This window comes from Camellia sinensis, chromosome 12, assembly GCF_055761805.1.
Source record: "Camellia sinensis isolate YWXY chromosome 12, ASM5576180v1, whole genome shotgun sequence".
In the NCBI taxonomy this organism is placed as follows: Eukaryota; Viridiplantae; Streptophyta; class Magnoliopsida; order Ericales; family Theaceae; genus Camellia; species Camellia sinensis.
Window position 1 is genome coordinate 87604934 of NC_138972.1, and position 18975 is coordinate 87623908.

The following is an 18975-nucleotide window of genomic DNA, read 5'->3' on the forward strand; positions in this document are numbered from 1 at the left end:
ACTATTATAATTTTAGGAGATAAATGACATCCCAACCTTTCATACTATCTTAGGTCCCTCAAAAACATTGCACCTCTTCCCTCTAAAATTATTGGACCAAAATATCCTTGCATTTTACATTCAAACGTCTTTCATTTTTTAAAAATTTTCAAAACTTAAAATTTTAATAATTTTTTATTTAGATGTCCATTTTCAACAAAAATTTTATTTTTGGAATGCCCTTCTCGAGATTTATCAAACAAAATCTATGATGAATATGAAATTCAGAAAGAAAAAAAAATTGACAAAATTTCACTGAGTTAGAAATCAATATGAAAATTTCTCCAAATACATTTACATAGAAATTTCAAAGAAAATCAAATGTTTTAGAGAAAATCAACAAGCAAGTAAATTCTTTGACTATATTTGTAGAGAAATTTCAGAGAAAATCAAATGTGTAGAGAAAATAACATGCAAGTAAATTTCTTTTACTACATTTGCAGAGAAATTTCAAAGAAAAATCAAATGTGTTAGAAAAAAAATCAATATATAAATAAATTTTTCTAACTACATTTGCAGAGAAAATTCAAAGAAAATTAGCATGATAGAAAAATTTCAGATATAGGTCCAGTGAAATTTCATATTGCAAGTGTGTGATAACCAAAGAAAATCAATATTACAGAAAAATTCCAGATATAGGTATAAGTGAAATTTCCCTAGCATAAGTCCAGTGAAATTTCAAAAAAAATTCTCTTCACAAATAAATTTCTTTGATATAAGTCCAGAAAAATTCCAGCAGGTCTTTCAAATTCTCTAGTATAGGTCTAGAGAAATTTCTGCCATAGGTCCAATGAAAAGTCAAGAGAAATTTCAGCAGGTCCTCCAAATTCTCTTGTATAGGTCTAGAGAAATTTCTGGTATAGGTCCAGAGAAATTTCACCAATTCCTCCAAATTCTCTGGTATAGGTCCAGAGAAAATTACCTGGTCTCGAGTGAAATTTCCATGGTATAAATCCAGAGAAATTTCAGTAGGTCCTCCAAATTCTCTGGTATAGGTCTAGAGAAAATTACTTGATATAACTCCAATGGAATTTCTATGGTATAGATCCAGAAAAATTTCAATAAGTCCTTCAAATTTTCTGGTATAGATCCAGAGAAATTTCAGCAGGTCCTCCAAATTCCTCAAGATCTATAAGTTTATTATTGTCCATCATCACCCACTCTTTATTCTTCAACAAATAGATCAAGAACCCATCCTCATGGTAGTAGACAAGGTCAACAGGGCGGACGTGGCCGCAAAGGCAGCGGAGGGGGTTCGAAACTTGGCGTCGAAGGCATGGACAAAGTCGGCGATGATAAAACGGTCTTCGGAATGGAAGGAGGCGGAGGTGACGGTGTTGAAGAATGAGGAGATGGTGGATTTGGGTTCTAGGGTTTGAGAAGAGAAGATTGTAAGGTGATGGAAAGATCTAAATTTGTAGAGAGAGAGAAGAAAGAATATAAATGGTAAAATGATGTCAGAGTGGAAGTGGGCGGCGGTGATGAAGCGACCATCGGAGTGGAAGGATGCGGAAGTAACGGTGTGTGAAAGTAAAGAGATGGTGGATTTGGGTTTTAGGGTTTGTGAAGAGAGAAATCAGAGAGATAGATGAGAGAGAGAAGGAAAACCTAAATATATAGATAGAGAAGAGGGCAGAGTGAGGATAAAGTTGGTATTTTTTTTGAATAAAATAGAAGTAAAGGATGTGAGGGACCTAATGTAACATAAATTAAAAAAAAAAGAAAAAGAAATTATGGACCTCTTCTATTACCCAAAATTAGAGAGGGATGTTAGACTAATTTTTTCCTGATTAATTACGAGGTATTGTATTTGGTGGAAATTATAGGGGTCTAAATTAAATTGACACACTTTCTGCTACAATAGAAGTTTTCAATGATTAATTAGTTAGACATTTTGTTGCGGGAAAATCTTATGTATGTTTTCTTTTAAGGGTATGTATCATATATATCTTATTATAAATTGGCATAATTTTTTTAAAAAATTTTGTAACATCAATAACAAAATGCGTAATCTCGTTACAAATTGGTGTACCAAAGATTTCATAACTTAGTCATTAACTTTTGTTATGTGAATCACAAAATTTTGGACATTTTATTATGTTAATTTATGACGAGGCTATGTATTTAGTGATTAATATTACAAAATTTTATAATAAAATTATGTTAATTTTAATAGAGTGCATATGATACATATTTTTGGAATGGTGTACCATAAAGTTTCCCTTTGTTGCGATGTTTCACTGTCATAACATGCATCGGCCATTTGTACTACATGCATTAAGGAGTAGGGGGAATTTTTTTTTCCCTTTCTTTTAGGCTCTTGTAGACTGTTTAGATTAATGATTTGAGTAGGAATTTTATAAAGAATATATATATATATATATTTCATATAATTTTCTTAAATTTTTTTTTTCATTGGTCAATAATGTTAATGTTCCACAAAGCTATTGTTGAGGAAGAGAGATTATTGAATGAAAAATGTTTCGCAATAATTTTTCATAATTAAAAACCATCTTGTTGGAAATGGTTATAAAATTCTGGGTAAAATCAGAATTTTTTCTTTAGTTTGGCCTATTTTTTAGGTGGGCCCTGTGCGTCGATTTTCGCAGGTCAAAGTGGTAACGCGTTCTATGCCGTGTTGTGATTCACGTGGTATATTTGGTTGCTCAAAACCATTACCGAGTGAATGGAAAATTGAAGCCAAAGTATGCTCCATGGAAATGGAGTTTTGATGGAAAATCCTTAAAGGTTTGAATAAGGCTTGTCCCACATTGATTTGATGGGAAGTTTTGAATGGGTTTATAAGGCATGGGATTGGAACTTGGCGTGTGCCCCAAGGGGTACCCAAGTGTTTTAGAGAGGGAGGTTATGGGCAAAATGGGCTAGACCCATTGGACCCAAAAATCACCACACGCGCATCGTTCGTCCGTCCGAGCAGGCAGGTGTGCATGGTGTGTGGTTGGGCTTGTTCGGCCCAATACTAATCTTTTTGGGTCAAAAATGTTTGAATTAAATTTTAAAATCAAGAATTCAAATTACTTCCGGAATTAAACTAGTCCAGTTTTTTCCTGTACACCCAAACAAGGCCCTTCCCGTTTTTATATGTTCAAATTCAAATCCACCCGAAACACTTAGTGTGTTCGTAAGGCAAACAATTTGTAGTGCTACTATTGTTTGTAGTTGATCATTTCATCCTGGGAGATAGACGTCCACATTCTGAAAGCACCGTGGAGATGACGAATCTGTCTTAAGGACACAGTGTCAAACACTGGACTTGATCAAAATTATTATTCGAACAATTAATCAAGTAAGTTGTTTAATTTATTTTCTGTTTCATTTGTTTATTTAAATCCGATTTTAATTTTGTTTTTGTAATAAAATAAAATCTGTTTTTATTAATTAATTTATTTGTTTTTAGTTTGATTTTCGTAATTAAACAAATTTTCTACATTCCTTTATTTCTTTATATTCTGGTTGTTGTTTAGTACACAACAGAATTTAAACTATTTAAATACAGTGAAGATTGTCCAACAATCTTAAGACAGAATCATTTTAGTATCTTCATTGTATTTAATTTTCTGTGATTTCATAAAGACATATTTTGCTTGGAAAAACAAATAATGCTTTATGCTATTTGACAGATAGTAGTAATATACTGTCTCTTTTCTTGGACAACTAGTAATAATATACTGGTGTCATTAACAATTGCAGAATATTAATTTGTGTTACAGAAAATTATTGTGGTATTTTATTTTTCTAGTTTTAGTAACAAGGAAAATAAAATTATTTTGTGTTATAATTTATTTTCTGGTTTTAGTAATTAGAAAATTAATTTGTGTTTTAATTTTTTTCTGATTTTTGTAATCAGAGATTATGGCTACTACAACTAAAACTGCAACTGGTAGTGGTACTCCGATTGTTACACCAGCGCAGGTCCCTATCCAGAACCATGTTCATGTACCAATAACTCATGGAGAAAAACTGGAAAAATTTAACGGTACTGAGTTTAAGAGATGGCAGCAGAAGATGCTGTTCTATCTTACAACTCTTAATTTGGCCCGTTTCTCCATGAAGAGGCTCCAACACTTAAAGAGGGTGAAAGTGATCGGCAAGTTGTTGCCGCTATAGATGCTTGGAAACATTCAGATTTCCTGTGCAGAAACTACATCCTTAATGGCCTTGACAACATGTTGTATAATGTATACAGTCCTTTGAAAACAGCAAAATAATTATGGGATTCTTTGGAGAAGAAATACAAGACAAAGGATGCCGGCACGAAGAAATTTGTTGTCAGTAAATTTCTGGACTTTGTTATGGTAGACTCCCAAACGGTAATTTCTCAAGTTCAAAGGTTTTAATTAATTTTACATGATATTCATTCTGAGGGTATGTTTCTATACGAGTCTTTTCAAGTCGCTGCTTTAGTGGAAAAGTTACCACCGGCTTGGAAAGATTTCAAAAATTATTTAAAACATAAACGCAAAGAGATGACCATGGATGAACTTATTGTAAGACTGAGAATTGAGGAAGATAACCGAAAAGCTGAAAAGAGAATGGAAAAAATCCCATTGAGTCCAAGGCTAATGTGGTTGAACAAGTTCATAAACCATATAACAAAAAAAGGAAGTTTACTGGAGACGGTCCTAAACAAGGCAATAGCAGCAAGAAGTTCAAAGGAAAATGCTATAACTGTGGCAAGACTGGACATCAAGCTTCTGACTGCCGCCGCCCTAGGAAGGATCATGGAAGTACAAGCAAGAAGACCACCAATCAGATCAGTGTAACTGAACTAGATTACATCTTTGACGAAGTGAATGACATCAACCTCTCTGCTGTGGTATCTGAGGCTAATTTGGTTGGAAATCCCAAGGAGTGGTGGGTTGACACTGGAGCAACTCGTCACATTTGTGCAGACAAGAAGATGTTCACTACCTATAATGAGGCTACAAATGGTGAACAAATTTTCATGGGAAATTCTTCTACTTCTACTGTGGCTGGACAAGGAAAAGTGATCTTGAAGATGACATCAGGGAAAGAACTGACCCTCAACAACGTACTGCATGTACCTGACATCCGAAAGAATTTAATTTCTGGTTCTTTGTTAAGTAAAAATGGTTTTAGGCTTGTTTTTTAGTCTGATAAATTTGTATTAACAAAGAGTGGTATGTATGTTGGTAAGGGATACATGAGTGATGGTCTCTTTAAGTTGAATGTAATGACAGTTGTACCGAAAGTTACTATGAATAAGAATAACACATCTTTTGTTTATATTCTTGAGTCGAATTTATGGCATGGTAGATTAGGACGTGTAAATTATGATGCTTTGCATAGATTAATTGGTTTGGATTATATACCAAAGTTTGAAATTAATCCTAATCATAAATGTGAAGTTTGTGTAGAAGCGAAACTAACTAAGGCTCCATTTGAATTAGTTGAAAGAAAAACCAAACCTCTAGAATTAATTCATACTGATGTATGTGATCTAAAATTTGTCCAAATTAGAGGGGGCAAAAAGTATTTCATAACATTTATCGGTGATTGCACAAGATATTGTTATGTTTATTTACTTAGAAGTAAGGATGAAGCCTTAGAAATGTTTGAACTCTACAAAACAGAAGTTGAAAATCAACTTGGTAAAACCATTAAAATGGTTAGAAGTGATAGGAGTGGTGAATATGATGCACCATTAAATGAATTTTGTGCACAACATGGCATTATTCACCAAACTACAGCACCCTATTCTCCTCAGCAAAATGGAATTGCTGAAAAGAAGAATAGAACTCTAAAAGAAATGATGAATGCCATGTTACTAAGTTCAGGCTTACCACAGAACTTATGGAGGGAAGCAATATTATCTGCTAATTATGTTCTTAACAGAATACCCCACAAGAAAACCAACAGCACTCCTTATGAATTGTGGAAAGGTCGACCGGCTTCCTACAAATACTTAAAAGTGTGGGGATGCTTGGCAAAAGTTGAAGTTCCTCCTAAAAAGACTAAGATTGGACCAAAAACAGTAGATTGTGTGTTTATTGGTTATGCTCAGAATAGTAGTGCATATCGGTTTCTGACTTATAAATCATAAATACCTGATATAAATGTGAGCACTATTATATAGTCAAGGAATGATGTGTTTTTTGAACATGTCTTTCCTTAGAAGAAAGGACAGGAATTAAGTTCACAGAAAAGAACTTATACTTGTACACAAAGTCAAAAGACTAATGACAATCAAACACAAAAGGCTAGTAATGGTCTCGACCAATAGGATTTAACTGATGATGAACCAAGACGAAGTAAGAGAGTGAGAACATCAAAATCCTTTGGTCCAGATTTTCTGACATACTTGTTAGAAAATGAACCTCAAAGCTTTAAGGCAGCAATGACAGGTCCTGAAGCACCTTTTTAGAAAGAGGCTGTTAATAATGAAATTAAATCCATTATGCAAAATCATACTTGGGAATTGGTGGATCTTCCACCAGGTTCTAAACCTCTTGGATATAAATGGATATTCAAGAGAAAAATGAAAGCAGATGGTTCAATTGACAAGTATAAAGCAAGACTTGTAGTAAAAGGTTACAGACAAAAGGAAGGTCTGGACTATTTTGACACATATTCTCCTGTGACAAGAATAACATCCATTCGCATCCTTATTTCTATAGCAGCGTTGTTTAATTTAGAAATACATCAAATGGATGTTAAGACAACTTTCTTAAACGGTGATCTAAATGAAAAGATCTATATGGAGCAACCCGAAGGGTTTGTAGTGTTGGGGCAAGAAAAGAAAGTTTGTCGGCTTGTAAAATCTCTTTATGGATTAAAACAAGCACCTAAGCAATGGCATGAAAAATTTGATCATGCAATGCTTACTAATGGGTTTAAGATAAACAAATGTGACAAATACGTCTATGTTAAAAACACTGACCTATGATATGTAATTGCTTAACAAAAGATTTGATATGAAAGATATGGGGGTTACAGATCTTATATTAGGAATGAAAATTACTAAAATATCTGACGGATATGCATTATCTCAATCACATTATATTGAGAAAATTCTTGGTAAATTTATCAAGGATGATATGAATTTAGCTAGAACACTTGTAGACGTCAATCTTTATTTATCAAAAAATAAAGGTGATGCAGTGTCTCAGTTAAAATACTCCCAAATTATTGGAAGCCTAATGTACCTAATGAATTGTACTCGTCTTGATATAGCTTATGCTATCAGTAAATTGAGTAGGTACACTAGTAACCCCGGAGAAGACCATTGGAAGGCAATCATTCGGATTCTTAGATATCTAAGATTCACCCGTGATCATGGTTTGAACTTTACTCGATATCCAGCAGTACTTGAATGTTATTGTGATGCCAATTGGATATCGGATGCTAAAGATTCAAAATCCACTAGTGGATATGTCCTTACTCTAGGAGGTGCTGCTGTTTCTTGGAAATCCACGAAACAAACCTGCATCGCACGATCCACAATGGAATCCGAGTTCATTGCTTTAGACAAAGCAGGAGAAGAAGCAGAATGGCTTCGTCACTTCTTATAAAACATTCCAATGTGGCCAAAACCTGTGCCAGCTATTTGCATTCATTGTGATAGTCAATATGCAATAGGCAGGGCACAGAATCATATGTATAACGGTAAGTCACGGCATATTCGCTGTCGACATAATACCGTAAGGCAATTGTTGTCAAATGGAATAATCTCAATAGATTATATAAAATCTAAAGAGAATATTGCGGATCCGTTAACAAAATGTTTGACAAAAGAGCTAGTGTATAGTTCATCGAAGGAGATGAGATTAAAGCCTATTACATAAGAGTCGTTATAATGGTAACCCTACTTATATGACTGGAGATTCCAAGAATTAAATTCAAAGGGACAACTAAGTTATGTATGGCTCGCCAGAAATCACAAAGGGATTAAAATTCCTTACGCATTCCTATGGTGAGAGTGATATCTACAACATATGTTGTATGCAGGGGTATAAGGATAAGCTTTGCTTTTAATGATTACTTATATCTTGATTGAGGCATAAAATCAAGACGAGTATAAAGAGATACTCACAATAAGAATCACCAATATGAGTGTTGAACTGGGGCCGGTTCTATGAGAATGAAGAGGCTAAATTCTCTAGAAACACTCATGAAAACCAAGAGCGTTCAAGGCCAAAATAAACACAACAGTAAGAACCACGATGTATTAGAAGATATTTTGTGTGAAATCTATTGTCTTGGCTTACACAAACGGCTGAACAATTCAAGGCATTGCGTCCATTGGTTAGACAGTAAGTCCAATAGGTTATCATTAGGGAAGGTTCAAGGCCGAAAGCTACCTATCCTGATGCAAGATATTTTTGACTTATACTCTTTCGATAAAGTCTGCATATTGTTGCATTTCCGTTGTCATCAAATTCCATTCATGTGGGGGATTGTTGGAAATGGTTATAAAATTTTGGGTAAAATCAGAATTTTTTCCTTAGTTTGGTCTATTTTTTAGGTGGGCCCCGTGCATCGATTTTCACGGGTCAAAGTGGTAACGCGTTCTATGCCGCGTTGTGATTCACGTGGTATATTTGGTTGCTCAAAACCATTACCGAGTGAATGGAAAATTGAAGCCAAAGTATGCTCCATGAAAATGGAGTTTTGGTAGAAAATCCTTAAAGGTTTGAATAAGGCTTGTCTCACATTGATTTGGTGGGAAGTTTTGAATGGGTTTATAAGGCATGGGATTGGAACTTGGGGTGTGCCCTAAGGGGTACCCAAGTGTTTTAGAGAGGGAGGTTATGGGCAAAATGGGCTAGACCCATTGGACCCAAAAATCAACACATGCGTGCGTCGTCGCCGTCCTTCCGGTCGGTCGGGCGGGTGAGCTAGGCTGGGCTTGGGCACGGGTGCGTGGTGTGTGGTTGGGCTTGTTCGGCCCAATACTAATCTTTTTTGGTCAAAAACATTTGAATTAAATTTTATTTTTTAGAAAAATAAAATAAAATCCAGAATTTAAATTAATTCCGGAATTAAACTAGTCCGGTTTTTTCCTGTACACCCAAACAAGGCCCTTCTCATTTTTATATGTTCAAATTCAAATCCACCCGAATTTCAAACCAAACAGTGCCTTAAAAAGATTTGTATCTGTTTAATTCAAATGAACAGGTACTGTACCTGTTTAATTCAAAATGGAAGGCCACCAATCCATCTATAAATAGACTAGCCCCCCATTTGGATTTCTACTCCAATTTTCGTACTCCATCTTCTGCTATAATTCTCTGCATTTTGCTGCATTTAATTTCTGAAAGAAAGAGTGTAAACACTTAGTGTGTTCGTAAGGCAAACAATTTGTAGTACTGATATTGTTTGTAGTTGATCATTTCATCCTGGGAGATAGACGTCCACATTCTGAAAGTACCGTGGAGAGGACGAATCTGTCTTAAGGACACAGTGTCAAATACTGGACTTGATCAGAATTATTATTCGAACAATTAATCAAGTAAGTTGTTTAATTTATTTTCTGTTTCATTTTTTTATTTAAATTAGATTTTAATTTTGTTTTTTTAACAAAATAAAATCTGTTTTTATTAATTAATTAATTTATTTCTAGTTTGATTTTTGTAATCAAACAAATTCTCTCCATTCCTTTATTTCTTTATATTCTGGTTGTTATTTAGTACACAACAGAATTTAAACTATTTAAATACAGTGAAGATTGTCCAACAAGAAGAAACTACATAAGTACGGTAGTTGGTGTATAATTGAGTGGTAAACAAATATTTTTATTTTTAAATGAAAAATACTAATTCAGTTTTATCCTAAGAATATCCTTGATAAATCCACATTGCTACCTCCATATGTTATTGCGGACACGGTGCTTTTGTTGGGCCATAAGGACGCTTATATATGCCTGTTTGGCATAAATTATTTACAGCTTATTTCAACTTTCAGCTTAATTTAACCTATTTTGATGTGTTTGGTTTAGCTTATAGCTTATAGCTTATAGTTTTGTGGAAGTCAGAAATCAGCTTATTCTTTGAGTGGGGCAGGAGATGCTTTAAGAATAAGCTGAAAATCAGCTTAAGCTGAAAGTTATAAGCTATAAGCTGTTTATGCATAAGCTATAAGCACTTTCCCACAGCTCTACCAAACAGGGCTTATGTCCTAGTATTTTAACATATCTGTCCAAATAACGGTTTAAGAAATATATCCATCTAAACTTTTATCTATTTGTTCAATTTTTTATCCTATTTGTCCAAATTATTTTAACCTATCTTTCTCAATATTTTTAACATATTTGTTCAAATTTTTTGACTTATTTATTCAAATTATTTTAACCTATCTTTCTCAATATTTTTAACCTATCTATCCAAATTTTTTTAACATATTTGTGCTAATATTTTTATACTTTTAATCTATTTGTTCATATTATTTTAATTTTTTTAATCTATATGTCCTAATTATTTTAATATTTTTAATCTATTTGTCCAAATTATTATAATCTATTTGTCCTAATATTTTTGCTTATATGTCCAAATTGAATCTATTTGTCCTAGTATTTTTGCTTATCTGTTTAAATTATTTTAACTTATTTATCTCATAATTTGGACAGATAGACACGTCAATTTGAACAGATGGTATGTAATATTAATATTAATTTGGTTGAGAATGGATTTGATTAACAATGTTTTGAAATTTTTCCTTATGCAACAAATGTGGTATCATTTTGCAATCGACATAACATTGCGATGCATGATATGATTTCTCCTTATGAAGAGGGTACAAGTCGTTGTCGTCAATAAGATCACATAACAATTGAGCATTATTATCACTTTGACATATTCAACTCTACAATTTATTTTTAATTGATGAAGTTAGATCATAGATTTAATGATGGGGTGGTGAAACTTCTTTCTCCTAGCTTGGCTTTAGATGCTAGTGGCAATTTTAAATCTTTTAATGTGGATAATATTTGCAATCTTGCCAAGAAATTTTATTCCCAAGATTTCACTTCTCAGGGCATCTATGTTTTGAGATGTCAATTAATGCATTATAAGCTTGATGTTGTTTGTGATCCCAAGTTTCATAAGATATCTACCCTTGTCGATTTGTGTCGAAAACTATTTTTGACAAGAAAGTTCGTGCATTACGCCATGATCTACAAATTGATTCGTCTTGTGTCAATCCTTCTTGTTTCTACGGCGACTACGGAAAGAGCATTTTCTGGTATGAAGCATGTTAAAACTGTCATTTACAATTCAATGGGGGATGAGTTTCTTGCCGATTGCTTGTCTCTCTACCTTGAACTAGGGGTGTACACAGTCCGGATTGGTTCGATTATGAGAAAATCCAAGAACCAAACCGATCCTAACGGTTCTGTGATTTTGAGAACCAGACCAGACCATTACACTTGTAAAACCAGACCAGAACCAAACTAAAATAACGGTTCAGTTTCGATTTTGACTCATGGTTCTAAAAATTTCTATTTACAAGAATAAATTGTTAATATTAGCAAAATAATTACTCAAACTAATTACATTTAACTCATGATAAAAACTAATAATATTAAGGCATTACTCAACATTACATATCTATATCATCCTAATATCATTAAAATTACAAAAAAATCAATTAATAAAAATAAAACTTGATATTATATATATATATATATATATATGTATCTATATATCTTTTAAAATTCGGTTCGGTTCAGTTCGAACCGTGGTTTTTTTTCATAAAATCCATTAACCAAACCGTTTTTACTGTGACAACCCTCACCTCTGATTAGTGCTAATCTATGATTAAGCATGATAAGTAATTGATCGGACTGAAATTCAAAATTGATTGCATATGTGTATTACCTTAATTGCATTTCTATGTGTTTGTCGTAGAATGATCTATTCATATTTTTAACTTCGAACTGCGAATTGAAGGTCTTATCGGCGATCAAATCAGAAATTGATTAGTGTTTCATGCTAATTAGAATTTATGTGATTTTATGGTAGATTTAATTTAAATTCGATTTAGAATGATTAAATTGGATTAAACAATGCTAAACTAATTGAACCTAAGTAATTACATTTGTGCCATTGTAGTGGGCCACTTTGTTAAACATTGTTTAGAGCTTAGTTTCATATCTTTTGCTCATCTTTTGAAGACCAAACCGTGGGTGAGAGGAGAGTGAGAGGAAAGAAGTTGAGTTCACCTAGATTGGCTTGAAACTTAGAGGAATTGAAGGGAATTTGCATAATTGAGCTTCTATACTTGGAATTCAAGACCTAAGGTAGGGATTTCATCCTCTCATTTGTACATTTGAGTTGTTCTTGCATGGTTCATGGGATTATTGGAGGTTAGAGTCAAATTATGGTTTAAAGTGTTGAATTGAGAATTAATCCATGCATGCATGTACATATTCTTGAATTTTGAGGTTGTTCTTCATGAATTTCCACATGCATGTCCATTTTCTAGTTGTAGTTCATGAATTCATCATGTTTTTGGAAGGATTGACTCATTTGATCATGTGTTAGAAGCTTTGAATTCAATTGAATACATGCATGTTAAATGTACATCTTGTTCTTGACGTTTATTTGAAATTGGTGTTTAATTGACTCACCCTTGGGCTTTGATTTTACAAATTGATCTTCAAAACATGTTATATTGTTGGTTTCTAAGTGTTTTCCAGAAAATTGGCCCAAAAAGTTGAGTTTTGAGGTGTTGAATGCTTGGTTTGAGCTTGGGAGGCAAATCTGGAAATTCCAGATTTTGGCTTCCACACTCGAGCAAAGGATTCCACGCTCGAGCGATCGTATTTTGTTCAGAGCTCCGCTCGAGCGAAGGAATACTCGCTCAAGCGTAGATTGCAAGCTCTCAGATTTTTGGTGCGCGCAGATGCATACTCAAGCGACGAGACCTAGGCTCGAGCGAAGGATGTGTCTCAACATCCAACATTTTTTGCATTTTTACAGACCGCTCAAGCGAGGAAGTCCACGCTCGAGCGACCCCTCTGTTTTGGAAAGCTCGCTCGAGCGTAGAAAGCCACGCTCGAGCGAGACCCCTGTTTTCTGAAAAATTCTGAAAAGTGTTTTAAAGTGCATCTTTGCATCCTCATTCCATCCTAGGCATTCCTAGGCTTAGTGTAAGGCATCGTAATGAGGATATTGATATAGAACCACACCGAGTCAAGATAGGGACTAAGTTGTTGATTCCCAAGTATGTAACTTAGTGTGTGTTCGTTCTGTAACTGTGTAGGGTTGGCATCCGAGGATGCTCATTAGCTGCTTATAGCCTAGTGCTCTGTGAGTAACAATGTTGTAAAGATATGTTCAATGATGATTATTTTCTGAACAATTAACTGTACTATTTTCTGAAGTGATACTGTTTACTGAATGAATGATGTCCTATTTATGAACTGTACTTGTGGCATCCATAGCAACTTACCGTTACTGTACTGTTACTGCTACTGTCACAGAGATCTTTGTCAGTGCCAATACTTGGAACCAATACTGTATATTGTTATGATGGCCATCAACTAACTGCTGGGTCTATTAAGACCTACTGTACTATTTGTTATTGGATGTACCACATATAACTGATATGACTGATTTATTACTGAAAGGGCATTCATTCTTAACCTCTGTACGCATTTGTTATTCACTGGGCTTTAGCTCACTGTTATATTTATATGTAGGTGTTCAGGCACCGGACCGATGCTAGGAGCGTCAGGTTAAGCTCCAGTTTTGTCAAGCCAACCATTGTGCCTCACTGCGAGGTTCCAAGTCTGTCCAAGCTAAGGCTGTTTTGGGGTGTCTCAGTTTCACCCTTCTGTCTCTGTTTTGTAATAAATGTTTAGACCTGACTTTACAGTTGGTTAGGGATTCGGCCCCTGACATGGATGTTTGTATATGTGTCGCATATATATATGTTTTTGTTTATGAATGTGGTTTGTTTATAAAAGTCTTTTCACATTCAGACTGTCACAGCTCATTGGACACCTTTTAATTATTGTTTTGGCTTCCGCCAGCCCCTTTACTTTGTATTACTGTCATTACTGTTAAGCAGGCCTTCAGTAATCACGGATTACTGGCCGGTTGCGATGCTAAACCCATAGGGGCGGGTTTGGGTCGTGACATTTACGGTTCTCATATTTCTTAAACCGAAATCGAACTGGTTCTTAATAGAACCGAACCAAACCGTACGATTTGGTCTGGTTTAGTCTGGATTGTCGGTTTGAACGGATTTTTGAACAGTCATATATTATATATATACTAGCGTATACCCGTGCCTAAAGGCACGGTGTAAATAATTTTAAGATTGAAATGTAGTTATAATTTATACGTATTATGTTGAAATTTATAAAGTTTGTGTCATTTTTTGATAAAGATACTGAAAAAAATATATTGAAATATTTTTCTTCTTAAAGAACTTATAACAATTTTGCTTGTATTACACGCTCTACAAAACTCAAATAAAATAACAACTCTCCATAATCTTAATGCAAATTAAGAAACAGACATATAAGATTTAAAGTTATATTGCATATCAAAATATAAAAGGCAGTAAAAAAAAGTGTAAACAATGAATAAAAAACAGAAATAAAGTTATACTGTCATATACCAAATGGGTAGGTTAAAACTTTACAAAAAGTGGGTTAAAGCTTTACAAAAGATGTATGCTTTACAAAAGATGTGTCACTAACATGTCATACACCAAAAATTATATTGTCATACACCAAAAATATGTATGCTTTACAAAAGATGTGTCAATAACATGTCTTCAAATATGCGTTTGCCCAAACTTCCTCCACATTACTTTCCAAAATGTCTTTGTATCAACTTTTATGTATCCCCAATGAGGAATATGCACAATAATCTGGTAATTTGTGGAAACAAAAAAAATATAAATTAGTACATTTGTTGGAAATATACATGTAAAAATACTTTCAGATTGAAATTACCTTATTACATCCCCATCGAAGCAAGGTAGTTGTATTTCTCCTTTTAAGCTCCATGGATTTTTCGGTCCAATCCTACAAAAGTCCAAATTTCAAATTATTATTAAATTGAATTTTTTTAAAAAGTTATATAATCAACAGAAATAAATCTACGTGGTTACCTTCTAAAAAAACGTCATTTAATCTGCATAGAATACTACAGCAATACTTCAAGATAAACAATATTTGTAGTAGAATCCAAATTATCTTTAGGGAGGAGAATACTTATACGATCAAAGGATGTACATCTAGACAATGCCACATATAATTGCCCATGGCTAAACACTGGTATACGCAAATCAACCCCAACAAATTTCACAGATTGTCCTTGAGATTTATTAATGGTCAAGGCATATGCCAATCGGACTGGAAATTGGCGTCTTGTCATTTGGAAAGGCATTTCTGAAGAAGATGGTGTCAAAGATATCCTTGGTATGAATGCCAAATTGCCAAACTTTTCTCCAGTTAAAATATGAGCTTCAATTATGCGAGTGCCGCACCTAGTAACCATCAATCTTGCATTACATAGTCCATCTTTCGGTGCAATGTTTCTCAACAATATTATAGGACAACCCACTTTCAACTCTAACTTAAAAGTTGGCAACCTAGGGGGATCCAATGAATTTAAATATTCATTAAGATATCTATTTGTAATGGTAGGATCAATTTCATTATCTTCAGACATTTTATCTGCTGCAAGATAAGTATATAATCTCCCTGGAAAGATATTCAACGCAGTAGTATTAATGTCACTGACATCATCGTTACGTGCAGACAGAATTGTGCGTTCAGTTAAAAATGTTGGGGTTGACGTCTCTATCATATTCAATTGTGGATAAACTGTAGAAAGTAATTCATTCAAATCTTGACATTTGTGTATTGTTGATGGAAGGTTAACGATTTCTTGAGGATTGGTCCCAATCTAAAAAAAGTGAAATCAATAAAAAAGTAAGTGTAAACACAATTTATTAATTTAAAATAATCTATATAATACAGGTTAAAGTAGTGTTACCTCCATCAAGAACTTTGCAAAATTAGAATTTTCATGGCCTTCATGATTCAAGCGCATATTCAAATCCAAAGTCAAGATATATATATGCTTCCATAGAACAGAGTGTCTTAATGATGCATTCACAATTTGCTCACGAACTCCTTTGGGTATAACTGGTAAGATTTGTCGAAAGTCTCCTCCAAGAACAACAGTAATACCCCCAAATGGCTTTTCACTATCACAAATATCCCTCAATGTACGATCAACCGCCTCAACACAATGTCTATGTTGCATAGGAACTTCATCCCAAATTATGAGTTTTGTTTCTCTAAATAACTCAGCTTGTAATGATTGTTTGCTAAACCCACAAAGTGAATTTTCCAATACATCTAACGGAATGGAAAATGTTGAATGTGCAGTGCAACCTCCTACCAGTAACAGTGATGCAATTCCAGACGAAGCCACAGTAACAACGATATGCCCAAGGCTACGACATTTTAATGCAATCGTATTGTATAGAAATGTTTTCCCTGTTCCTGCACCCCCATTCAGAAAGAAAACAGTTCCTTTATTTTGAAAAACTGAAGAAGTGATTGTATTATAAGCATTCCACTGTCCATTATTAAGACAATCAATAGCAATTTGTGGATCTTCATGTTGTGCCTTACTCTGCAGTTGTTGATGTTCAACTATCAATCGATTACCAACTACTGCACTCCAATTTGCAGTAGGTTGTGGCATGGGTGGGAAGTCAATTAAACTTTTGCCTGATTCATGAAGCATTTGATTCAAAAGATGGAGACCATAATCTTCAATTTGAGCCTCAGTTGGTTTAGAAATGACAAACAATGTACAAATCTTATGTGCAAGATCATCACATATATGCGTTGAAAATTGATTCCATAATGCACATGGATTTAGTGAAGAACACTGGGTGAGAATAATACTAAACAATCTCCTCAATTGATATCCAGTTTTTATGACTGCAGCCTCTTTCAAGCATTGTATCCATTCTTCATCATCTTCTAAAAGCCCCCTTGCAACACATGCTAATTTAAATGTATCATGCACAACATTATCGACCGTGCGTAAAGACTGAAACGACTTTGGTCCTTTGACAACGGTTAGTAACAAACGTAGATAAAATCTTTCGCCACAATTAGGGCTAGCAAAGTACATTCTACCAATTGCATATCCCCTTTCTCTTGATTTCCATCTCTTTTCTGACTTGAGCCAAACAAAATGTTGTGGAAATTCTTGATAAGTGAATGGACATTCATCTTCACTGGCAGCACAATATGCAAAGAAGCCAGTAAGAGTTGACATTTGTTGAGCAGCTCTAGATTGAATCGTTTGTAATGACTCTTCTGGGTTAAAAACAACACGATGCATTCCAGGTAAATGCAGTGCCAATCGTACAACTGTTGGCATCTCTACATGCAAAGGATGACCAAATATTCGCCAAGTAGCTTCTGGAGGTCCAATATACCTTGCATCGAGATATTGTTGAATTTCATTTATCATTCCTAACACCATCGTTGTACGATCATAACCCTTATAAATGTACTTATGTATATACTTGACACATCTCATTCCGGCACAAACTTCCACATTTATATGACAGTTGAAAAGTTTTGAAAGATATGCATTGTATGGTACGACATCCCTGTTATCAACTTCTTGCCCTCTCACAGTATGTACTTGACCATTATTGCGACGACGATAGATAGGGTATCCATCTTGATCCATAGTTGTTGTTTCTATGAAAGCTCGAGGGTATCTCTTAGTGCATCTACCATTTTCCATACATGGTGCTTGCGGATTTCGAGCACCACATGGTCCATGTACCATACAACATTTGATAGTTTCAAAAAGCATAGGATCATCTTTTGGGTCTGGAAATTCTGCACAGACCAATTTGTCTACTTGAGCACATGTCCGAATTTTGTCTAGACTCTTGAGAAATAAAAGTGCATGCATATGAGGGAGGCCTCGTTTTTGAAATTCAATTGTAAAAACATGTGCAACTTTATTTCCAAACACTTTATTTGTTTCTATCTCCTTCATCAAACATTTTCTCTTCAACTCAAAAACACGGGCAATTAAATCAGGACGATCAATAGGTTTTTGATATGGTAATAATGCTGAAGTAATTTCTGGCCAATTGGGATTTGCAGTCATGGTAAGAAAAATATCTGGGTGTTGGTTGTATCGTGTGATAGCCATTGAATCTTGAAAGATTTCAAACATATGTCTAGGACTACCAGTAAATGAAGATGGCAAAACAAACCTTTAACCAATTTGTCCAGGTCGCACATAATCTGGATCCATATCTGACAACTATTGGTAAAGCTCAGCCCAAAGTTTCCCTTGATTAAGCTTGTAGTATGTCAATCGATTTTGCTCAGTTGCAGCCCAAGCATCTACCAAAAACTCTTGAAATAGTTTCCCACCTCTCAAAATTGTTGAATACTCTGTGGGTCGTTCAAACAAACGATAACTATAAAAATTCATTTGAGTAAGTCAATCAGTTGAAGGTCAATCATACTGAACATTCCACAATTTCAACTCAAGTTCCCATCCAAGCTCACCATATGGAAATAATAGAACATAATGTAATGGCAAGTATGCTGGGTGACATTCATTAATTTGCATCAACTCATTATTTCCTCGGAAATGTAAAATAATATCTCTCATTCCATTTACCTCTGTTCCATCACCTGGTATTACAATTGCAATCTCATCTGTAGTTGGTAGGTTATACCGACGTCGATCAGTTGTTGAACTATAATGAAGATGAGCAGGTAGATTATGTCCTGCCGAGTCTAATTGATGTAAAATGGCATGAGCCAGGCGATATTAATCTACAAATGCATTGACTTGCAACAAACTATCCTGAATAGTTTTGAGAACATCCCTTCTCAAGTTAGGATTTCTACGATTACGAATTTCTAAAGCTGAA

General features: G+C 34.4%; 2 protein-coding genes and 1 long non-coding RNA gene across 3 annotated transcripts; 1 reads left to right on the forward strand and 2 right to left on the reverse strand.

Moving 5' to 3' along the window:
• Window positions 1-1493: 1493 nt before the first annotated feature.
• Window positions 1494-11471, forward strand: LOC145803718 (uncharacterized). The gene is made up of 2 exons (XM_082897044.1): window positions 1494-1598; window positions 10908-11471. Exons 1-2 carry the CDS (start codon window positions 1494-1496, stop codon window positions 11469-11471), a joined length of 669 nt encoding a protein of 222 aa, XP_082753170.1.
• Window positions 11472-14614: 3143 nt separating this feature from the next.
• LOC145804205 (uncharacterized) lies at window positions 14615-15401 on the reverse strand. Its single transcript, XR_014345833.1, has 2 exons — window positions 15145-15401; window positions 14615-15058 (listed from the first exon to the last, which is right to left on the reverse strand). It is a non-coding gene; the product is annotated as an uncharacterized LOC145804205 (long non-coding RNA).
• Window positions 15402-16019: 618 nt separating this feature from the next.
• Window positions 16020-17444, reverse strand: LOC145803719 (ATP-dependent DNA helicase PIF1-like). The gene is made up of 2 exons (XM_082897045.1): window positions 17150-17444; window positions 16020-16780 (listed from the first exon to the last, which is right to left on the reverse strand). The coding sequence occupies exons 1-2, from the start codon at window positions 17442-17444 to the stop codon at window positions 16020-16022; spliced, it is 1056 nt and encodes a 351-aa protein (XP_082753171.1).
• Window positions 17445-18975: the final 1531 nt, after the last annotated feature.

Coding starts and splice junctions, on each gene's coding strand:
- LOC145803718 (XM_082897044.1), top strand. CDS start 1,494: ATGTCAGAGTGGAAGTGGGCGGCGGTGATGAAGCGACCATCGGAGTGG. Junction 1,599..10,907: donor TGGTGGATTTGGGTTTTAGG/GTTTGTGAAGAG, acceptor TAATTGATGAAG/TTAGATCATAGATTTAATGA.
- LOC145803719 (XM_082897045.1), bottom strand. CDS start 17,444: ATGCCAACAGTTGTACGATTGGCACTGCATTTACCTGGAATGCATCGT. Junction 16,781..17,149: donor TGGCGAAAGATTTTATCTAC/GTTTGTTACTAA, acceptor TTCATGAATCAG/GCAAAAGTTTAATTGACTTC.